The 24,041-nt window shown below is 39.9% G+C and overlaps 1 protein-coding gene across 2 annotated transcripts in view; it reads right to left on the reverse strand.

The window, feature by feature from the left end:
* Positions 1 to 24,041, reverse strand: part of WAC (WW domain containing adaptor with coiled-coil) — a 107,509-nt gene that overhangs the window by 14,552 nt on the left and 68,916 nt on the right. For both annotated transcript variants that reach the window (XM_039524997.1, XM_039524996.1), the window contains exons 8-11: positions 13,424 to 13,663; positions 8,506 to 8,628; positions 7,059 to 7,207; positions 2,429 to 2,547 (exon numbers count right to left, since the gene is read on the reverse strand). In XM_039524997.1, the coding sequence (XP_039380931.1) occupies positions 2,429 to 2,547; positions 7,059 to 7,207; positions 8,506 to 8,628; positions 13,424 to 13,663 (631 nt within the window). The remainder of the gene's footprint in view (positions 1 to 2,428; positions 2,548 to 7,058; positions 7,208 to 8,505; positions 8,629 to 13,423; positions 13,664 to 24,041) is intronic.

The following is a 24,041-nucleotide window of genomic DNA, read 5'->3' on the forward strand; positions in this document are numbered from 1 at the left end:
TTCAAAGTACTAAATCTGTTCAGGGGTGTACACACAATCATTGGATGCTGCTCTCTGGGACAGTCTATACACCCACTGCCATCCGTCAGTTCCTCTCTCTCTGACAGTAAATTCCAAAGACAAGCTGAAGCCCAGGGCAAAGACCAAAAGCACTTGAGCTCTGACCTGCAGCAGAACCTTTGGTAACAGAGGAAGTAAAGGCATACAAGAGTCATTTCCTCTACAGTGTAAAAGAAATGTTGCACAGTTCAGGACCCTGTCTGCTCTAGAGAAAAGTCTTTGATACAGACTTGTGATAAACAAGTCCATGTCTAGATGACCCCCATCTGGCAAGAATCAACTTAGGTCACTGAATTTAAGGGACCGCTCTTGTTGGCCTGACCTCCTTGAAATTCAGGTTGCTGTCTTCACCACTGCATGATGTAAATGATAAGAGTCCCAGTTCTGAAAGCACCATTTCCACGGAATTTTCTTGTATGAGGGAATGACAAATCCTCATATCTGTTCAAATACGTTGCCACACTGAAGCGCTGCACAGCCATGAGAAGTCGTCTGACGACAGTGCTGGGTAAAGACACTTACAAATTAGTCCAGTTACTCTGAATCCTCCACTGGGTGGAATAAAACGCATTTCATTACAGAGACTTCTCCTGACCACAGGACTACTTGCACTCCTATATTTTTAGCTGAAGTGCTTCCAAGAGAACAGGAAGCTGAAAAAGACCTGGAATCCACAGAGACTAAACCTCTTAGGCAGCTGTTCCCAAATGTCAGGTTGTGACCCCAAGTGGGATCACACAATCAGCAGATGGGGTCACAGAGATGCGTAGTGTGTGGAGGATGCCATTTTGCACCGCACAGCATGACGTCACATGTACAGTGCATACCAGTTCATGATGAATGGAGGACACCATTTTGCTCTTCAAAACATGGTGTTCTCCATGTTGTCTGAGAAGGAAATACTACAATTAAAGTGAGCTCATACCTGCAAATAAATTCAGAAGCGCTGCCGTAACATGTACATTACCCATAAGATATACTTCTATTGTTTTGAAACAAATGACATCCTGAGTGGCGCTGAAAGCCAGTAACCAGCAAAAGGAACAGACTGAAAAGCGTCAGTAAATCAGCTGGTGCTGAAGGACCAGGAGCTCCTGACTCACTTCTCTTTCCTTACAAAATTGACCTTGATAGATATAGTTTCCAGAGAAGTTTATCTCTGGTGACCGCTCTGGGAAATAAAGAAGCCAGAGATCTTAAAGTGATAGGAGTGGAACAGAGGAAGAATCCAAGTCCATTAATAACACAAAGACTTCAAAGAGGGCCTTTGATGAGAAAGCAGTCCCAAAGCTCCCACCAGTGCAGACTAAGAATCTGACCATTTCAGATCCAAGAAGATCCCTATCCTCATTCAGCATGCCAAGAATTTAAGGATGTCACCTATACAAAGATAGGATCAGAATCAACTTTCAGATCAGACACCTAATCCAACTTCTAAAAAAACGAGTATTTTGTTGACCTAGAGTGCCTGTGCCATGGCTTTTCAGAAGCTGGCAGATCCTAGCCTTAAAGAATTCAGCTGCTCTCCTTCCTGGAGATGGATCTGAAGTCATTGGCTCTTAAGACTCTGAAGACCTTGACTCCACTCCAGATGGCTCCAAAGACAAGTTCTTGATTTCAGATGTCAAACTTTGGATCAGACATGCTCAAAAGCAGAGAATTCCTTACATGGAACTCTCCCATAGATCCTCTGACTCCAAGTCTTCCTCCAAAAGGAAAGCTTGATGCTAGAGGCAAACACCCCATATGCCTTACAATCACAGGCTGAATGCGTATATACACACCAAGCGAACAAGTCAGACAGGGTCTGGATGTTGGTGAAAAATATTTTGGGCAGAGAAGAGCATTTTGTGAAGCTTGTTTTGCTCTTAATGCTTACCATTAAAGCAACAAAGTCAGTGAACAGAAGCTGTCAACTCACTTAAAAATGAATACCAAAACAAGAAACCACAAACTTCTGAATCTAATAACCAGTCATGTGCAGAGAACAACATTTGGTTCTGTAACTGCACTGACAGATGAAGAGGAAATGAAGCATGTTTAGAGGGCGGGATCCTTTGTATCCTCAATTCCAGAATGAACCGGAATCGTTAATGTACACTCCTCAATTTTGCTGCTGTTAATGGTTCTGTGGTTCACCTAGCAGGGCACGTAACGCGTGAAGTGGAGATCTGTGGAGCCAAACAGAAAGGGGTAAAAATCAAACAAGTTATGTAGCTGTGTCTTTACAGCAATAGCAGAGCTAATTAATATGCTTACACTGGTCCTAAGTATACCAAAAACCAAGCTCACTAACTGCACTGACTACAATGTATGTTTTATCCAGAGTAACAGCAACAAAGCAACATAAACAGATATTTCAACTTGCCTTGAGCGCTGAAGACTTCGAGGAGAGGCAGGCTCATGGCCTGTCTGCTTGTCAGCTATTACCGGCTGCTGAGGTGCTGACTGTGAAGCTGGTCCTTGCTTTACACCTGGAGTAGTTACCTGTAGTGTTCAAAACTTGGGTCAGATTTCCTATGCATCATAAATCTCAAACATATGCACTAAAGAGACAAACATGGAGATTACCAGGTACAATCAGATCAATGATTTTTCTAGCCTGGCATCTTGCCCATCTAGTACTTTAAGTTTCATAGAAAGGTCAAATAAATCCTATTTCTTTACTGGCTCTACATTTACAGCACTTTCATTTCATGCAATGGGCACTTCTTTAAAATTTAACTTGGATAAAAGCCATCTGCTATTTTCTTCAATACCCCACCACCACAGGCACCAATTTCTTTAGATAAATTTGACATCACTCAAACTTCCAATTTTTAATAACTAAAAGAGTTGCAATCAAACATCAACTATCCATTTCCTCCAAAGCACCAACATCGCTTCTAACACTAACTCTGTTGTACTACGCTATACACTTCACACTGAAGAGGTGTTACTCGCTGTGAATGCCATGATTCAATTTTTTAAATGCATGTCAGGCCTTTGCCTCTAATGCCATATTTCTCTACATTTTCAAATAGGGACCTTTAACAGCTTGTTGAGAATTCTTACACAAAGTAGGCAACAACAAGTATGACATCTCTATTAGTAATGGAAAAATTCACATTTTCAAAATAAAAAATGTACATCAGTTTGGCTCCCTGATTGTTTGGCCCCCCCGACTGTAATTGTTTTAATGACCATCCCCAAACCAGTAACTAGAGTTCTTTGAGATGAGCCTCTGAATAATCACGCTTATGAAATCAAGGTGCCTGATTGCAAGCGACTGGAATCTTCTGGAGATCAGTGTCTGTTAGAGACACTTGTCTCTCCCTCCCTCTCCTTTTCACAGGATTCCTTTCAGTTTTTTCCAACATGGAAATTCCTAAACTAAGATACTAAAGAAATGAGACAAGTGGGTAGCGACTGTGAATAGGCAGAGGTTGATCTCGAAGAAAGAGGGTACTTACTTTACAGTAACTGGAGTTTGAGATTGTCTGCACTGATTCCACTGTAGGCATGTGAGCACTTCAGTTGCACAAGCCTGAAATCTTTTAGCGAGCAACATCTGTTGGTGTTGCACACGTGCCACTGTTCACCTTTGTGCCCCCTACAATGAGCATATAGAGGGTGAAGTAGCCCCAACCGCCACTCAGTTTCTTCACTAATACAAAATATCCAGGTGAGGGCAAGGAAGGTGGATCAAGGGATCCAAATGGAAAACAGTATCTTGAACTCCAGTTATTGTAAGCTAAGCAAGCTCTCTTCAAGCATTTGCCCATGTGAATCCCACTGTGGGTGACTGACTAGCAATAATCTCTCAAGGAAATGAACGATAAGAGTTCTAACCTAAATACTGACTACAGGACAATCCTGCCAAACTGGACTTGTGATCTAGAATCTTCCACAATGGAGAAGTAGTGATTGGTAAAACATATGAACAGAACTCCAAGTAGGTGCCCTATGAATCTTGGAAAAAAGCCACAATTAGTTTGGACGATTTACAAAATGGTTTTGTTCTGGTAAGATTAAGGCGATAAAACCCCTAAGCACATCTAGTGTGTGGAATTTAGCTTATGGAAGACAGCTATGATGTTTAGGAAAAAATACTGGTAAAATATAGACATTGCTTTTTCGTGAAAATCTAAAACCACTTTTGGTAAAGATTTTGGATGAGGCCTGAGAGTAAATGTCTTTATGACATACAGTTAATGGCTTGGCAAAAGCCTGAATTTTGATCACCCCATGAGCCAAGATGATGGCTACCCAAAATGCTGTTTTAATACAGAGGTAATATAATGAACAGGACAACATGGGTTCTAAGGGAGGGCTCATCATGAATCAAGCCCTTTTAAAATCTTGATACCATGGGGTGAGAAAAAAATCAAATTACTCAGATGGGTGATACGCTAATATAGCGGCCAGATGACTGGTAGTAAGAGAGTCCTGAGTGTTTCAAAGTCAGCAAGTAATCCAAAATAGTTAGAATAGAAGAGCCTAAGCGCTGAATGGATCACAACGAGAAATACTTCCTCTTAGCTTGACACATCTTTCTAATAGAGGCCACTCTGCTTTGGATTGAAACCTCTTGCACAGCTGCATAACAACTTCTATCCATAGAAGTTTGCCACCTGGCCTTGGTTTTGTAAAATGATTTCTGGGAGGTTCAGAAGTAGAAGAGGTGGACTAACTGATAGATGCATCAGGTTGGAATATGAGAATGATATGCCCAGGTTGGAGCTACTGAGTCACACAAGCTGCGCTGTATAATGACGCAGAGTCTCACTCTGATAAGACTAAAGGTGTGAAAAGAGGTGATTCATCATGGAAAATCTTTCTTGAGGAAGGTATGCTTTTGCTGACCTGGAGTCCAGTTCTGCCCCTATAAACATTATGTATTCAGTAGGGGTGAGAACAGACTTGTCTCAATTGATCTTGAGGCCTTGTCTGGAAAGTGCTATAGAACTGAGCAAACAATACTTGCAACCTACTGTGATGAATCTCCGCTGATACTCTGGGCTCAGGAAAACGCTTCTGAGAAAGACTGAAAGGACCATCCTCTGACCGCTGGAGGGAGCTGATTATCCAAAGTGTCATTTTCTTGGTCACTGATCCTCTCAAGGAATTCTCAGCCCAGAAAAATAGGAGTGATGAGATCCTTAACCTTGTGGTAGTCTGGGAGCATCTTTTTCACAAAGTGAGGTTCTTCTGCATCAGGAAGAGTCTCTTTCACCATGTGCAAGCTTCTCTCTCCTTCATACAAGCTTGTTTTATTGACCACAGCCCAGAAAGCCCATCAAGATGCTAGCTCAAGGAGCAAGTGTGCTCTCATGAGGAAGTTTCTCTCCCCATTTAAGTAAACTAATGGCTGGTTTTGTCCATCACAGATCCAGAAATCACTTTAGACACAGCCTCATTCACTATGATAATGGGGGTGGGGGAGAGAAGGGGTCGGAGATTGAGGTTCTATGAGGAAGTGCTACTGCAACAGACACCACTGAAGGTGGGAGGGGTTGTTTTAGCCTTCTGAGACACAAATGCCAGCCAAATACAGCTGCAGCTCATACCAGGGCCCTTAGGCCTCAATGAACACTGACAAACACATAGCAAGGAACTAGTCTGGCTCATCTGCGTGTCAACATCTGTTTTAACAATGCTAAGTTTATAAGAACGTGTTTAGACTTGATTAAATACTTGTAGGATGATGCATGTACTGATCTCACTTATAACATCTGTATCCCATGGTGTAAAAATTATATTGAGTGTTTGCACTGTAAACCTCTGTAACTGTGCAACTCAAACAGGAACGAAGCATTAATTAAAATAAAGAAGGCCCACTGAAACCAAATGAGCCATTGTAAAACATCAAAGGACATAAAAACACCAAAAGACTTTGTTGACTGCCCCCGCAACACATGCACCCATGAAGAGGAAACGGGGGCAAACAATGAGGGAATAAACTCTGAACTCTGGGGGAATAAAAATCCCTGAACAGAAGGAACTGTATCACTATGCTGCTTCGAATTTGGAGAGGGCAATATTTCTAAGCATAAGCAAGGGATCCCCAAGCTGCTTAGCTTGGGTTACCTTTAGAGAACATAAAAAACTTGTATACTGCAGCCATTTCTATTACCTTTTGGAACCTAAGACTAACTCATTTATGTGTGTATATTTACCAGCTTTAACCTTATAAATAACATTTCTTTTTCTTAATTAATAAAACTGGGTTTATTATAAGACTGGCTACAAGCTATGTCTTTGGTGAGAGATCTAGGATGCAACTGACCTGAGATAAGTGACTGGTCCTTTGGGACTGGGAGTAACCTAAATATTACTGTAATTTTTAGTGTAAAGGGATCGTCTATCACAAAGGCAGACTTGCCTGGGTGGCAAGACAAATAAGGGGACTGTCTGTGACTCCATGTGAAGGCTGTTACTGTGCTTGACATGCTCACATTTGATACTTGACTGGAGAAATCCAAGTATAGAACACACAACCAGTTTGGGGTTTGTGTCCTGGTTTGTAACAGCTGGCACTCATGATCATGAGCTACTCCAGACAGCTTGATAGCTCTGAGTAAAATAAAAATCAAATTGGAAAAGAAAAAGAGGGGAATGCAAAAAGCAGAAAAATAATGCCGGATAATGCCTGAAACATTCCAATATTTGTTCTGTTCAAACCATGGCAATGAACATCTTTCCTTTTGTAAGAATAACAAATTTCATAAGGAAATCATCCAGATGAGAGACAACTCCATAATGTCAGTTTCACAGAGTCTCTTAATGGAAGTGCAGTTCTACTACGGAAAGTTTTCTGGAACTCTTCAAGTTCATCATTTTATACTGACAAAGTACTTCTGTGCCTTATATCGATATGCTTACACTTCTATACATGATTACGCATCAGTAATATACAAAACTTTCATAAATGGTTTCTTTATCCCTTCTTCAAATTATAGGTTACCACCATTCTGTCCAATGTTCACCACTTGCACGTAAATCATTAAGCATCTTACCTTTTGCTGTGACGATACAGGGGTCGTATTCATCAAAGGTTTCAGAGGAACTGTGTTGGTTTGAGGCGTGCTTATTCTTGGAGAAACATATGACCTTGGCGATGAGGCATCCGAAGTTAAAGACATTGGAGACTGATTAGATGGCTGAGCTATAAAAAGAAATTGTGACAATATTTTATAGCATCTTTTTCCACCTAAGCGTAAAAGCTGCTTAATGAGAAAGGAAACTCAAAATAAAAAGCATAATAAAAAACACACTTAAAATACAAAGAAAAAACAGATCCTACTTAGTGATCGGAAGAGAAGTTACAAAAACGCTCAACTCCTGAGAACAAGAGCTACTGGGTGCTGAGCATTTTTGAAAAATATGATCTGTTTATTTAGATATCTATACAGAAGCAGAGCTCTTAATAATCTGGTTTCAATTCAGTGCGCTAAGCACTTTTGAAAGTCTGGGCCTTTAAATATGGAGAGGGGAATTTGAGTTTTATTCAAAATTCTTAATGTAAAGTGCTCAGGCCAATTAAACTTAATTTCCCAAGATACTTCATCTAGAAGAATGAAATATGTATGTAGCGGCTACCTAAGGCTCTCAGCATCTCATTCAAAAACAAAACCACCCAAACCAACGCTGCCAATAAGTTTTTTAATTCTATTGCCATTAAAAAAAAAAAACACACACACAAAATCCCACCACACACACTACAGAAACCACAAGGCTCTTTCTATCAAGCTCCTTTCAATCTCCAGCTCTACTGTAAATAAACTAGCACCTTCCCAACATGCCTCCAAAAACAGAGTTTATATTGTACCTGGTAGGTTAACATCAAAACTCTGGCAGACTAAAGAGGTATGGGTAAGAAAGTACATTCCACAGTCAAAGATCTCTCTCAGAAAAATAATGTTTCACAATCTCACTTAAAATGAGGTTCAAGGTTAAATTGATGGACCCCAGGTTAAGAGCCTCTACTGATCACAAACACAGAAGTATCATGAGAAAAAGGTATTCTTATGTAACCAGCCTCAGGTACCCAATGCTTAATATTCTGTTCTTCCTCTGTGCAACAGATTAATCTAAACTTTCTATCAAAAACGTGCAGTGCCTGAATGCTGAGTTCCCCAAAAGCAGTTTGGTATTTACCCACACATTATTTATCAAGTTAGAGAATCAGAAAATTTAAGACAGAAGAGACCTATTAAGAGTTCATCTAATCTAGTCTATCAGCCAACAATTCCTTGAGCATAGGCTGTGTCACATATTACCTTAAGAAAAGTCCTCAACTTCTAGTGTATCAGACATCCTACCCTCAGAGGGAGGGTAACATACAACTTCAAATGAAAGTTTAATTACCAGTGTTGACATTCAGTGACAGAGTTTTAGTTATACTGACCCTTGTATAAAGTAATCTGAAAATTTTTACATAAGGGAAAGTGAGACTTTAAATACCTTGTGCAGATAGTTGTGCAGCTTGAGAAATCAGGGAAGTAATATTGAAAGCAGATGGTCCAGCAGTGAGAATCTTATGGAGTATAGACTGCAGAGAGGCTTGTGTCACAGCTGCTGTAAGAACTAAACAAATAAGTTTTAGCGGTGTTTTCTAAGTTTCTGTTCAAACATAAAATATGTTCAAAATTGTAAAGCAAAGCACAAAACCCACTGTCTAATATGGGTGCTTAAAGTTAAACTCCAAATCCAGATTTAGACATTTGAATAAGTGGACTGATTTTCACTGACAGCGATATGGATTCTATACACAAACTGTTAACTGCCTATGAATGATTAATGTTTAACTTAAAAAGTTAAATAACATTAGAATCCAAAGATCAAAAAGCCATTTATTGTGCCTTGCTCTATACAATACTGAATATGCGTCTGTTTAGAGTCTTTCAAGTTAATTTTCCTGTTTTTAAACTCTGAAAAGAACCTATCCCCATCTCATTTGACAAAACGCAAAAAATGTCATTGGTCTCTGGAAACCTGCAAATGCTCTACAGCTCACTTCCTGCCTTTGGTCTACAAAGCCAGGGAAGATTCTGTTCCATTAATAAAAAACCTAGTAGTTCAATTAGCTTTAAAGAGCTATTAGAAACTTCAGCATACATGAACAGTGATGTAACAACATATTAGAATATGAGGGTGAACTGCAGAAGGTTGATGGAGAATCAGTTGAACTAACTAGCATCAGTAACAGAAAAGGGCAAGAGGAAGAGGTTACTCACCTTGTGCAGTAACTGGAGTTCTTCAAGAAGCATCCCCTTATGGGTGCTCCACTTTAGGTATGCACACACCTCATGTGCCTCTGATCTGAGATTTCACCCATGCATGCACTCCAGACATCCTTGTGCCCCGTACCCAGGATACATAGAGCTGTATGGGCAAAGTGCCCTCGGTTCCTTCTTTATCACTAAGTCCCATGTTATGAAACTCTGAAGCAGAAGGTAAGGACGGTGAGTAGTGGAACATCCATAGGAACACCCTGAAGAACTCCAGTTATTGCACCAGGTTAGTAATCTCTCCTTCAAGTAGCGTCCCTAAAGGTGCTCCACTTCTAGTGACACCTGAGCAGTACTCCTGGAAGGAGCTTCACAGTCGAGTCCAACACTGCAGACAGAACTGCATTATCAACTGTAGCATCTGATTCGGCAGCATGAATCAAGGCATACTGTTTGAAGAAAGTATGCACTGAAGACCTGGTTGCCCCTCTACAAATTTCAGCCAGTGGGACGCCTTCCAATAGTGTCACAGAAGTAGACTGGGATCTTGTAGAATGGGCATGCTCCCTAAAAGAACGTTGAAATTGATAGCTTCATAACAAGAGATGATACATCCAGAGATCCATCTTGAGAATCTCTGAGTGGAGACTGTGGAAACTCTGGATCTGTCTGCAAATGGAACAGTTTGGGAACCTGCCTTTCTGAAAGATTTGGTTCTATCCAGATAGACGTCTAATGACCTTCAGACATTCAAAGTGATATCCAAAGGGAAGCTTTCTCCCTGGTCTGCTGTGGTTTTGGGAAAAAGACTGGAAGACAAATAAGTTGGCTAATATGCAGTTCAGAAGATACCACCATATCCTAAGTTTCAACCAAAGGTAATGAACTTTCTCCCCGAATACTGTAATGAGAGGATCTGCCATTAAAGCCCCCATTTCCCCGACTCTTCAGGCATAAGTGATGACTACCAAGAAAGCTGTTTTCATGGACACAGGTGAAGGGAACATGTAGCAATGACTCAGAAGGAGGTTTAATGAGACAGTCAAGGACCAAGTTTAAATATCATGCACAGACGGGCTTGCTAATCTGTGGAAAAAGGTTAATCAAACCCTTGATGCATCTTGCTGTCATGAAGTGAGCAAACACCTGAGAATCCCTCAACAGAGGAATGAAAGGCTGTTATTGTCACCACATGTACCTGGATGGAACTCCCGGAGAGACCAGAGTTTTTCAATTCCCCCAAGTAGTCAAGGACAATGGAGAGAAACGAGTGAACCAGTGAAAGTGGTCACTGGGTATACCACTTCCATTTCTGAAAGTGTTTCATAAAGATATCTTCCTGCTGTTTAACAATACCTGCTGTACTTCTGCAGAACAAGAAGTCTCTATCCCTGAGAACCACTGAGTAACCAAGCGCTGAGACAAAGAATTCCCAGGTTGGGATGGAGAGTCCATCCGGAATTCTGAGACATTAGGTGAGGAATGAACGGAAGACAACACCATACTAGAAGCTAGACAAATCAAGTAAGGGTACCAGACTTCTCTGCTAAATTGGAACTACTAAAATGGCCTTAGATTTGTCATATTTGATTTTGTTCAACACACCCAAGATCAGCTGTGCTGGAGGATATACATAGAGAAAGCCCACCATCCAACGAATGAGGAAGGCATCCTGCAGAGACTGAGGACCCAAGTCCTCATCTGGAACAGAATTTTACGCACTTCTTGTTAATGGTGGTGGCAAAGAAGTCCACTTATGAGAACCCCCCAGGTCAGAAAAAATCAGTTTGAAAACCCATGTGTCCAGCTCCCACTCAATCTTGGGAGAAATGCCTGCTGAGATCATCAGCCACGGTATTTTGTACACTTGGGGTTGAAAGAGGCTGAAATGAGGATGTGACTGGCTATCCACCAGTTCCATAACTTTACTGTTTTGGCACAAAGAGAGGGGAATCTTGCTAGCCCTTCATGGCAGATGTAGAACATGCAGGCCACACTATCTGTAATGACCTTGAGAGATGTGCCCCTGATTAATGGAAGGAAGGGAATAACAGGGTTCCTGACAGCTCTCAGAGTAGGTGACCGGGAAGATGTACTCTCCATAGTAGAGGGGAGATTCCTGGGCAGAGATCTGGGAATCAATAGGAATCCTTAACATATTCCAGAAGTGGTTCAGATAGTGAAGATTCAGGTCGTTGTCTACCCTCTGTAGCAGGTAATGGAGAGGTAGTATGCACTGGGGAAAGATATGGTTTTGGGGACCCAGTAGATCTTGGCACTGACAAGTGCTCCGTACCCATTAGCAGTGGGGACTCCAGTTCTTCAAAAACAAAAAAATCCCTGAAGTATCCCAATTCTTGCAGTATTGAATGTACCTGATTTGAAGTCAAGTCAGGATCCACAATAGTCAGGGTTGGTACCAATATTGACTGTTTCAGTAGTACCTGTCTCAAAGATGGGGTCGGTACTCAGGGCACTCATTGCCTTGGAGGCACGTTTCTAACAAAAAGTGCCAATACTGAAGACGCTGACGGGAGCAGAAGACTGGGATACTGGTTTGGGTACAGAGGTCGATGTTACCAGCCTCCTGGAGTCTCTCAGGTTCTCTTCTGAGGACATGATTCATCAGCACCAAGGCATGCTTAGTACCATGGCTTTTAGCAGAACTTGAAGGCTTTGATGAGCTCCCAGTACTTGAACTGCTTGGTGCTTTAAATGTACCTACTTTGGGACCTGCGGTGTCCTGGGATGACAGAGATTTCTTCAAAGGCGGCTTTCTGGTGGGAGATCACTTCTTTTTCTTGAAGCACCATGAGTATATTTGGCCTTATCCCACAAAGATCTCAGTGATCAAGGTACAGAGGTTGCACTAAATGTAGCTGAAAACAAGTATACAGGGGGATCCTCTGAGCCAGAGTCCAAAGCTGGTTTCAGAGCTAGCTCAGAGCCAAATTTCTGGGAAATTTAATTTATCTTTCTGGACTTGCTAATAAAAGTAGTACAGATCTTACACATGGATGGCATAATGGTGTCCCCTAAACAGTAGAGGCACCAAGAATGACTGTTGCTAATTGGGATGAACTTCCAGCAAGAAAGGCAGCACTTGAAGGCTGGAAACATGGAATAACAAACAAGGACAATCCTTAAGGGAGGCCTAGCCAAAAAAAAAAAAAAAAAAAAGTGGGTGGGGAGAGACAGGGTGTGTTCAATGGAAAAACCTCTAACAGTGGAAAAGGGAGCTATCCAACTAATAGTGACAATAAACTAATTGGACTAAACTAATTACACTAGGGGTCCCCAACGCTGGAGCATCTATGTGCACCTACGTACTGGCTGGCAGACAAGCATCCGCTGAAAAGCGGCGTCATCAAGAGGCATCGCCGCCAAAATGCAGCTGATTTTCGGTGGCGACACCTTTGGACGTTGCTGCTTCTCAGCGGATGCTTGTTGGCTGGCCACGGTCCTCGGTGGCTCGTCGTCCGGCGCCCGCCACCCGGAAAAGGTTGGGGACCACTGAATTACACTAAGCTACAGTAAAGGTGAACACCAAGGAAAAACTGGAAGTGAGCATATTAAAGGCTCCATCTTAGGCCGTTGAGAAGGAACTGAGGGGGGTTATCCCACGCAGCTCAATATATGCTTAGCATGAGGCACAAAGATGTCTGGAGCACACAGGTAAGCCAAACGAGCACTGCTACCACAAATATCCAATCAGAGGAACATGGGGCAAATGCACACTGAAGTGGCGTGCCCATAGGTACACTATTTGGAGAAGTCTTTAATTTAGCAAGGTCATGCAGCCTATCCTTTCCATACTGACAGCCAGATACATGTCCCAGACAAAAGAACGAAACCAACAAAGCCCCCAGTTCCAATGAGACTACTTGTGCACATAAATTATCTTGCTAATTAAGTATTTATATATTACATTTTATATAGTAACTTATATGGCAAGTTTAAAAAGTTAAATTAGAAACCTTAACAGCACAGCTCAGTTTACCCAGGTACTCATTTGTCTATGTTGCACAATTTTACTCCCCTTATTTTAAGTAGGACTCCAGCTATTATGGTTTTATATTCCATTATACATTGGATTTGCATAAATAAAAGTTATAAAGTAAGATTACATTAAATTTTTGTAGAAGTCTTACCTTCATTTATTTTGGATATATCTACACTAGAATTATTAAGCTGCAGGGTGGCTTGAAGAGCAGGCAGCAGCTGTCGAAGGAGATTTGGGTCCTGCAGTAATGGAGGAATTGGTGATTGTGGGACAGGTGAGACAGGGACTGTGGAAGTAGCAGGTGCAGAAGTTGGATTCAGTCCAGAAGCAGAAGATGTCGAAGGAGTTGTGCAAGAATGGGATACAGACTTGTCCACGGATGCAGACTCTGAACAGAAGACAAACATTAATTTAGTTTTTCCTTCCCAATAAAGTGCATTATTACAGTTCCTGACTAGTACACTACTCACACTAAATATGAAGGATTTGCTTCTTTCTTATTGTCTCACACAAGGATTATTAAACACAAAAGTGTGTGTCCGGGAAACTGAGAGACCTTATGACATACTGTTATTGGGACTTATTTTACTGCAGCTTAGTATAAAAAAGGAATAGAAATCTTATTTTCAGAACCTGCAATGTTTTAGGTAAAACACAGCAAAATATCTTACCATGAGTTCCATTATTACAATGGCTTCCAATTTCTTACTGGAAGGAATCATAATGAAAGTTGCCAGTGATATGACTGAGGCACACTGAGCGTACTTTTCATGAAGCAAGATTTTTACCTTTACTACTATGAAACTTAATTTTCTTGCTAAATTTTAATTTCATTATGCACTTAATCCAGTTTATTGCAGTTCTGCCCTTGACTGCTGTACATTTTCTTTTTAGAAAGTATAGGTATATTATACAAACACTCCTAAGAACTCCATGGATTTGACCAAAAGATGGGATGATGTGTTAAATTTTGGGTTACAAATCAAGACCTTCACTACAGACCAAAATACAAGCAGCTAAAAAACAAAGATAGGATCTGCCAAATGGGAAACGAACAAGAGTTTATATAGTGTGGTATCCTGTCTCTGACAGTGAGCAGTACCAGATGTGTCACTGTCAGAACAGTGGTAGGCAACCTGCGGCATGCAAGCTGATTTTCAGCAGCACTCAACACTGCCTGGGTCCTGGCTGGGGAGAGGAAGAGGAGAGCTCTGCATTTTAATTTTAAATGACGATTCTTAAACATTTTAAAAACCTTACTTACTTTACATATAACAATAGTTTAGTTATACATTACAGAAAGAGACCTTCTAAAAATGTTAAAATGCATTACTGGCACGTAAAACCTTAAATTAAAGTGAATAAACGAAGACTTAGCATATCACTTCTGAAAGGTTGCCGATCCCTGCTATAGAATGATGTGCCAACAGAGAAAGTTTCTTGTCTGTTTCTGTTTAGAGTTTGGCTTATGTCCTGAAGCATCATCAGGACTTGCATCCTTTATATTTTTCATTTAATTTAACCCAAGTGTCAATGCTTATTATCTATATAGGCTGTCTACTCCTTTTTGGAATCCTACTAAACTCTTGAACTCAAGATTAAATTCTGTGGCAATGAGTTCCACAGAATATGCAGGTTAAAAAAGTGCTTTCTTTAACCAATCTTGCTTTCATTTTACATTAATATCCCCTAATTCTTGTATTTTGAGAAGAAGTGAAGAAGAGCACTCCCATTTATTATTGCTAAGCCATGAATTATTTTCTAGACCTCTATAACCTTTTTTTTCTTTAGGAAAAGAGCAGTCCATCCAGTTAATCTTAGTTCGGCAAGAACTGACTTTAGTTACTCAATCAATTAATGAGCAATGTTAACAAGATTCAGAATAAGGAAGTCCCATCTAGCTCATCTTGGAACAGTGGTTGTAACATGACACATGGAAAACAGGTAAATGAACCTTCTCATCCACTGTCCTTTATCTTTGCCACCAAAGAAAACTATGTTACAGTTCCTAAAGTTGTGTGATCTATAGAGCATGAGAGGTACTTTTCACAATGTCATTGCCCAAGAAGAGTTTGCCAAGTATTTTCACATGCAACAAATGGATCTTAAAAGCAGAGCATAGATGGAGAAGGAAAGAGTGGTCACAGGATTATTATACAACCACCTAATAACAAGTGCACAGCATAGATGATCATTTATTACCCCTTCTTCATTTAAACAGCAAGTCCTTATTACAGGTTTTGCTCATAAAAATACTATGCATAAAATGTTAGTATTCAAAGTAAACAGTACATTAAAATAATTTGCAGGAGAGGCACACTGTGTGCAAAATAAGAACCCAACTATAGTAAATGTACCTTTACAAAAATGTTAAGTTATGACTAAAACCTCAAAAATACCATACAAACAAGTAACATCTGAAGTTACTTGTAACAGACAAAGCAAGGAAGTGTGTGTATGGTTATGTACATAAACTACCTACTGTTCTGAGCTTTACAAAAAATAGATAACAATGATAGTTAAAGGGAAAAGAACAATAAATTCAACTGCCAGGACCAGTTTCAAGTAATGTTTAGATTTTTAAGTGTCATTTTAGTTGTTTGCTTTTAAAACAACCCACAGTTCAACACTATTCAATGCAAACATACAAAGATACTGAACTCAAGGACACCTGTAAAGATATTTTGGTTTATCTGAACTCATTTGGATAAACATGTCAATAGAACTACAAAAAGCAACAAAGAGTCCTGTGGCACCTTATAGACTAACAGACGTATTGGAGCATAAGCTTATGTGGGTACCACGAAAGCTTATGCTCCAATATGTCTGTTAGTCTATAAGGTGCCACAGGACTCTTCGTTGCTTTTTACAGATTCAGACTAACATGGCTACCCCTCTGATAATAGAACTACAATAATTCATACAATCCTACTAGGTCCTTCAGTCAAAAATGGATGTCAGTGGAGCCAGTACTTGACTAACTCCTCTGACACTGTTCTAAAAATAGTACAGATTATAAAAATGTTATATATGTATAAGCTATACCTCATTTTAAATATCAAACAAAGAAAAATAAATACTCAAAATTACACTTTTAGAATTAAATATTGCTTTAGTTAACATGCATTACTGCTGCTGCATCATATCTTCTCTGAACATAAGAACGGCCATCACGGATCAGACGAATGGTTCTTCTAGCACAGTATACGGTCTTGCAGTAGGGGCCAACGCCAGGTGCTTCGGATGGAATAAACAGAAATTCATCGAGTGATCCATCCCATCGTCCATTCCCAGCTTCTGGCAGTCAGAGGCTAAAAACACTCAGAGCATTGGGTTGCATCCCTGACCATCTTGGCCAATAGTCACTGATGGACCTATCCTCCATGAACTTATCTAATTCTTTTTTTAACCTAGTTGTACTTTTCCCCTTCACAACATCCCCTGGCAACAAGTTCAACAGGCTTACTGTACACTGTGTGAAGTACTTCCTTTTGTTTGTTTTAAACCTGCTGCCTATTAATAGCATTGGGTGAATCCCAGTTCTTGTGTTATTTATTCCTTCACATCCTTATTAACTTTCTCTACATCACTCTTGATTTAATAGATCTCTATCTCCCTCATTTAGTCGTCTGTTTTCCAAGCTGAACAATCTCAATCTCTCCTCATGCAGAACCTGTTCCATAGTTCTAATCATTTTTGTTACCCTTCTCTGTATCTTTTTTAATGCTAATACAGCTTTTTTTGAGATGGGGTGACCAGAACTACATGCAGTACTCAAGGTGTGGGTATACCATGGATTTATGTATTGGCATTATGACACTGTCTGTCTTATTATCTATCCCTTTGCTAATGGTTCCTAACATTGTTAGCTTTTTTGACTGGGACTGCTCATTGAGCATATGTTTTCAGAGAACTATGTAAAACTCCATGATCTCTTCCTTGAGTGGTAATAGCTAATTTAGATCCCATCATTTTGTATGGATAGTTAGGATCAGGTTTTCCAATATGCATTACTTTTCAAGACTGAATCTCATTTGCCATTTTGTTGTCCAGTCACCCAGTTTTGTGAGATCCCTTTTACTGCTGGGGGAATTCTGACTGCAGAATTCTGAGACGCGTGCAGAAAACATGTCCCTCTGCAGATTTCTTTTGCTTCCCTGCAGAAAAGTGACAGGGAAGCAAAGCGAAGCTGAGGAGTGTGTGTAGTTTGAGGGACACTGCCCCCCCAGAGGCAAGGTGTCGGGGGGAGGGTACATGGGGTCACCTGCCACTACCCCCTCAGTTCTGCGAGCACAAAGCTGTCTAGCTGAAAGACGGTACTGCTTGGCTCCGAGACTTTGCAGCTAGATGCCACTTCCTAGGTCCTAGTGCCAATTCTACTCCCTTTCTGTGTGCTGGAAGCCATCCTGTTATCTGTACAACAGTGAGTGCTCGTGGTGGGGCAGGGCGGGGGTGGGGGGGGGCTTAGGGAGACAGGCAGTGGGGAAGGAAGGAGGTGGGGAAGGAAGGAGGTGGGGCAGGGGAATTGGGGACATGGGGGGCAGGAGCCCAGCATGTGGCACCCCCTCAGCAGCAGCTCCCCCATTAAGCAAGCCGATCACCCTAATGAGCCCCACCTTCCCTGCACCTGGACCACCCTGATGAGCCCCCAAGACACCCACCCCACTGATCGCCAATTGCACCCGGACTCCCACCCCAATAAGCCCCATGCTCCTGCACCCACGCCCCTCCACTGTGCCTCCACACCCAGACCCCTGAGCTCCAACCACCTTCACCTGGGCCCCCCTGTAGAGGCCGATTGCCCCTGAACCTGGAACCCTCCAACAAGCCCCTGTGCATCCAGATCTTCCACAGAGCTGCCTACCCCCACACAGAACTCTCTTAACCCACATCTGGATCCCCACACACTTAAACCCTCTACACTTGGATCCTGCTCGGCTGAGCCTGCTTGCCTACACCTGGTGTGCCTGGCACAGAGGGACCCTTGTGCTGTGTGAGGGTCGGGTGCAGCCCGGGGGGCGGGCGGGTGGGGATGAAGGGAGGGTGGGCCTGCAGGGTTATCTCCAACCTTCATGCAGTCAGTGGCCTGTGTTCCCCACTGCCTATTTGGAGACAATTAAACTTTGTGGAATTTTAAAATATTGTGCACAGAAATTTCATTTTTTTGGCACAGAATTACCTCAAGAGTAATCCTTTGTAACTCTTCACAGTCAGCTTTGGACTTAACTATCTTGAGTAATTTTGTATGGTTTGCAATTTTTTCCACCTCACTGTTTACCCATTTTACCAGATGATTTATGAATGTATGGAACTGCACTGGTCCCAGTACAGATTTGTGAGAGACCCTGCCATTTATCTCTCTCCACCAAGAAAACTGAACATTTATTCCTACCCTTTGTTTCCTATCTTTTAAATACACCTTTACCTCGATATAACGCTGTCCTCGGGAGCCAAAAAAATCTTACTGCGTTATAGGTGAAACCATGTTATATCGAATTTGATTTGATCCACCAGAGCATGCAGCCCCGCCCCCCAGAGCACTGCTTTACCGCGTTATATCCGAATTCATGTTATATTGGGTGGTGTTATAATGGGGCAGAGGTGTAATTACTAATCCATGAGAGAACCCTTCCTTCTTACCCCATCACTGCCTACTTTGCTTAAGAGCCTTTGGGGAGGGGTCTAGGCAAAGGCTTTCTGAAAGTCCAAGTACACTATATTCACAGGATCACCCTTATACACACGATTGTTGAACCCCCTCAGAGAATTCTAATGGATTGGTGAGGCATGATTTCCCTGTACAGCAACCATGTTGACTAATCTCCAACCATTGTGTTAATCTGTGTGTCCGATAATTCTGTTCTTTACTATAGTTTCAACCAAGTTGCCTGGTACTGAAGTTAGGCTTACTGGCCTTCCACTGCCAGGATTGCCTCCGGAGTCTTTTTAATAATTGGTGTCCCATTAGCTATCCTCCAGTCATCTGGAACAGAAGCTGATTTAAGTATCTCTTAGTAATTGTGCAATTTCATATTTCAGTTCCTTCAGAACTCTTGGGTGAATACCATCAGGTACTGGTGACATGTAACTGTTTACATTTATCAATTTGTTCCAAAACCACCTCTAAATGACCTCAATCTGGGACAGTTCCTCAAATTTGTCACCTAAAAAGAATGGCTCAGGCAAGGAAATCTCCCATATATCCTCTGTCGAAAAGACTGATGCGAAGTATTCATTTAGCTTCCCCACAATGGCCTTATCTTTCTTGAGTGCTCTTTTAGCGCCTCTGGCTGTCCAGTGGCCTTACTCATCGTTTGGCAGGCTTCCTGCTTCTAGTGTACTTAAAACTCTTGCTGTTCATTTGTGTCTCTTTTGCTAGTTGCTCTTCAAATTCTTTTTTTGGACTTCGTAAATATACTTTTACACTTGACTTGCCAGAGATTACCTTCCTTTCTATTTTCCTTAGTATGATTTAATTTCCAATTTTTAAAGAATGCCTTTTTGCCTCTAACCTCTTCTTTTACTTTGTTGTTTAGCCATGGTGGCATTTTTGGGTCCTTTGTTTTTTTATCTAGGGTATACATTTAATTTGAACCTCTATTATTGGTTTTTTTTAAAACGTTTACATGCAGCTTATAGACATTTCACTTCTGCAACTGTACCTTTTAATTTCTATTTAACTAGCTTCCTCATTTTTGCATAGTTCCGCTTTCTGAACTTTTCCAGTGATAAATGTTTGGCACCGTCCACTAGTACTAGAGCTGCTGACAAACTTGTTTGTCTTAGCGATTGGCTGAGTAGGACTGAATGGACTTGTAGGCTCTGAAGTTTTACATTGTTTCGTTTTTAGTGCAGTTATGTAACAAAAAAAATCTACATTTGTAAGTTCCATCTTCACAATAAAGAGATTGCATTACCGTACTTGTATGAGGTGAACTGAAAAAATACTATTTCTTTTGTTTATAATTTTAGTGTAAATATTTGTAATAAAAAATAGCACTGATTTCAGTTACAACACAGAATACAATATATACGAAAACAGAGAAAAAAAATCCAAAATATGTAACAAACAATATAATACCAATTGAAATGTAACAGTGGAATTAAAACTATGATTAACTGCAATTTTTTTTTAAATAGCAATTAATTTTTTTGTTAATCATGGGAGTTAACAGCGATTAATTGACAGCCCTACAAAAAAGTTTTAATGCTTTGATCAGGCTATTCTCCTCCATCAGAGTTTACAGTCTGAAGTCAATGGAACTTGTGCTCCTAAGTCACTATGGTATTTTTGAAACTCCCACCTGTAGGCCCCTAAATATGGGCTTGAGAGCTTAACTTTAGATTTTTTTTCTTAATGCCAGCCTTTCTATAAAAATTCATATTAACTTTGCTAATGTACTGAAAGTCTAAATAATTTTCCACTGTTAATACTGAAACAGTTCTACTTTGAAGTGACAGATTTTATACCACTTATGAGAAAAATTAATGAACAATTTTAGCCCCCGATTCCGCAGGACTGCTTAACTTCAAGTACATGAGAAATTCCATGTCAATGTGAATAGCAGTATGAATAAAGTTATGTATCTACTTAACTATTTTGCCTCCCAGCCTTACTTTGTAATATTTAATCTTTTGCTCACAGCAGGTTTTATTTCCTTTATTAAAAAGAGATACCCTATTGTAGTAACATTTTAAAAACAGCATCTATAAATTAAAATTTGGTGCACTAATCTAAAGTTCCAATAGCACAAATTTGTTTTACAAAACCTCAGCCTGCTTTAAATATGACTTTTATTGCATTTAAATGAATCTACCCTGTTATTTGAGAGCTTTTACATTTATTACTTTAAACTTTTTCTCCCTCTCTGGGCCCAAATTGGATTCATAACTAAAGCATATGATTTCAAAAGGTAGATAAAGCCAACAAATACTTCCAATAAAACAAACCCTCTGAAATCTTTCCAAAATAGTTTTTATGATATATTACATTTATAAGATACATGATGGCATAATATGGTATAAAAATTTAGCATGCATTCTTTTCAGATTATATGCATAACTCATTTGACGTTTGTTTTATCATGGAGTTACACAACCACACCAAACTCTTCATGATAAAACACTTATTCCATACTATCATCATGTATTTCCTGTTTTTACGTATATGTTTTTAAAAAAATATTCACTTTTTAAGATCTCTTTTTTTTACTTACTGCTGTATTGTGAAGTGACTGGACTACTCTGGTCTCGCCAGTAGAGGGGAGTATGCTTTACAATATTTAAATAAAATTATATGCATGTACATAGAGCACAAAAAACCATAATTTCCCCTTATTCTTCAGCACATGCTTTGCTTAGCACTGGCAATATCACAGTTAAGAGACACAACTTGTTTATGAATGTAAGGACTTTGATTTAACTAAAAGGCTTTTCGTAAAATCTCCTAGAATGTGAAATACTTAAAACATTGCCCTAAGATTACATCATTAATCTCTCTTGCAAGGGAATGTTGAGTTCTCCATCTCTCAGCAAGAACATATTTGCAGAAAAACTTGAGGTAGTCAAGTGACATGGATTCCATATGAAGCAGTTATCAGAGAAGTTAAAAATGCTTTTGCAGTAAGATTAGCCGTCTGACTGCATCAGGTAGTCAAAAAATGCACTGCATTTAGCAGCCCATATTCTAATGTTCTTAATTATTTTCAATATTCTTTCAACAGCAGAAACTAGGATTCCCTGATAAAATTTCTGTGAGATTAATTACTAGTTCCCTAGCTATTTGCTAGGGTTCAATTGGGTGTTTAGAACTATATAAAATCCTTTGAATCTGCTACAGTAGCATGAGAACAGAGTTGAAATTATCCAAATTTGGGTTGAACTGAACATGTCTGGAAGAGATAAATCCTCAGGTCGCTGTTAATTTAATGTTATCTTTAAATTAAATTAAAATTAAATTAATGGAGCTATACCTATCTCCTAGAACTGGAAGGGACCCCGAAGGGTCATCTTCAGAAACAATGCTATCTAGAGGAGTGATGCAAAAACATGACTTTTTGTAAAGTGAACTACCCACATGTACATCAAGTTTTAACTCTTAGATAAAGTCTTTCATTAAGCCACCATCCATGTCCAAACCCAAGACTAAAGAAACAAATGGAAAAGAATGCAGATTTGATTCTGTTAAAGAACAAATTTTCTCTTTAAAAACGTTGACATATTAAAACTATAAGGATAGTCTCAGAAGCCTGGGAGAAGTATTGGTTAAGATGGTGAAATGACTGAGGAGCTTTGCAGATCTCTCTACTGCTGATACAAATTTGGGTTCAAGTGAAACACACAAGACTTTTTAACCTTCTTAAGCAAGATTAAAATAAAGTAAGTAGTCCTTTAAGCACAATCCTCATGAAAGTACCTTGTCCCATGGTGCGTGTGTGTATATATTTGTGAAGTGCTTTAGGGTTAAAGGCATCATATAAATGTAAAATACTGGATTTAATTTTACATACAACAATTATTTATTGATATATACATCACTAATAATAAGCACCCACCTCTGGGACATGAGTAAAGGCAAACAAATCACCGAACATTATATAGGATTGCGGAAGGCTACTCCCAACCCCCCTCCCCCCCTTTTTTTTTTATTTAAACCACAGTAGGTAATTGTATGCATCTTTGACCTTGTATGTATCTTTGGCCAAAAAAGTTCCATGGAACTAATGTCCAAAGAAAAGAGACAGCAATATTGTGTGGGTCTTCTGAATGAACCTCTGCACACAAACTGCATGGAATTTTGTTTATATACCTGAGAAATATTAATGGTTGAGTTAATTTAGCTATAATTCTATCTTGTGGGGCATGCGCGCGTGTGTTTCAAGACTGATGTTTCAATCAATAAGAAAAAAAAACAGGAGTACTTGTGGCACCTTAAAGACTAACAAATTTATTTAAGCATGAGCTTTCGTGAGCTACAGCTCACTTCTTCGGATGCATAGAATGGAACACACAGACAGGGGATATTTATACATACAGAGAACATGAAAAGGTGGAAGTATGCATACCAACAGGCAGAGTCTAATCAATTGAGATGAGCTCATCTCAATTGATTAGACTCTGCCTGTTGGTATGCATACTTCCACCTTTTCATGTTCTCTGTATGTATAAAAAAACCCTGTCTGTGTGTTCCATTCTATGCATCCGAAGAAGTGAGCTGTAGCTCACGAAAGCTCATGCTTAAATAAATTTGTTAGTCTTTAAGGTGCCACAAGTACTCCTGTTTTTTTTGCGGATACAGACTAACACGGCTGCTACTCTGAAACCTGTCAATCAATAAGCTATCTCATCTCTTCCCCTATTCTACAAATAGCTAGTTATGAACTTCAACACTTTCTTCAGCACAATTTTGATCTGTTTTCTGTCTGAAACCCAAGAAGAGTAATTTTTGCTCACAAATATAGTCTCATAGGAAAAATAAGGTTAGATTATCAACAAAATTAGCTAGAATTATGACTAGTAGTATTGGATTTACTTGCTAGCATTCAGTCTAAATTTCATGAGTTGAATGCCCTTTGATTGGGGAACTGAATACGATGCTATTCATAGAGCTGGAGAGAGCTAGCAGAAGTGTGCGAACAAAGGAACATCCTCAACTTTTTATATCAGGATACATCTACCACCACATAGAGATAAAAAACCATGTCAAACTTTAGTAACAAGATGAACTATTTTTTTTTAAATCTTAGTTCTATAGATGGAGCACAGAA

This window comes from Mauremys reevesii, linkage group 2, assembly GCF_016161935.1.
Source record: "Mauremys reevesii isolate NIE-2019 linkage group 2, ASM1616193v1, whole genome shotgun sequence".
NCBI lineage: Eukaryota > Metazoa > Chordata > Testudines > Geoemydidae > Mauremys > Mauremys reevesii.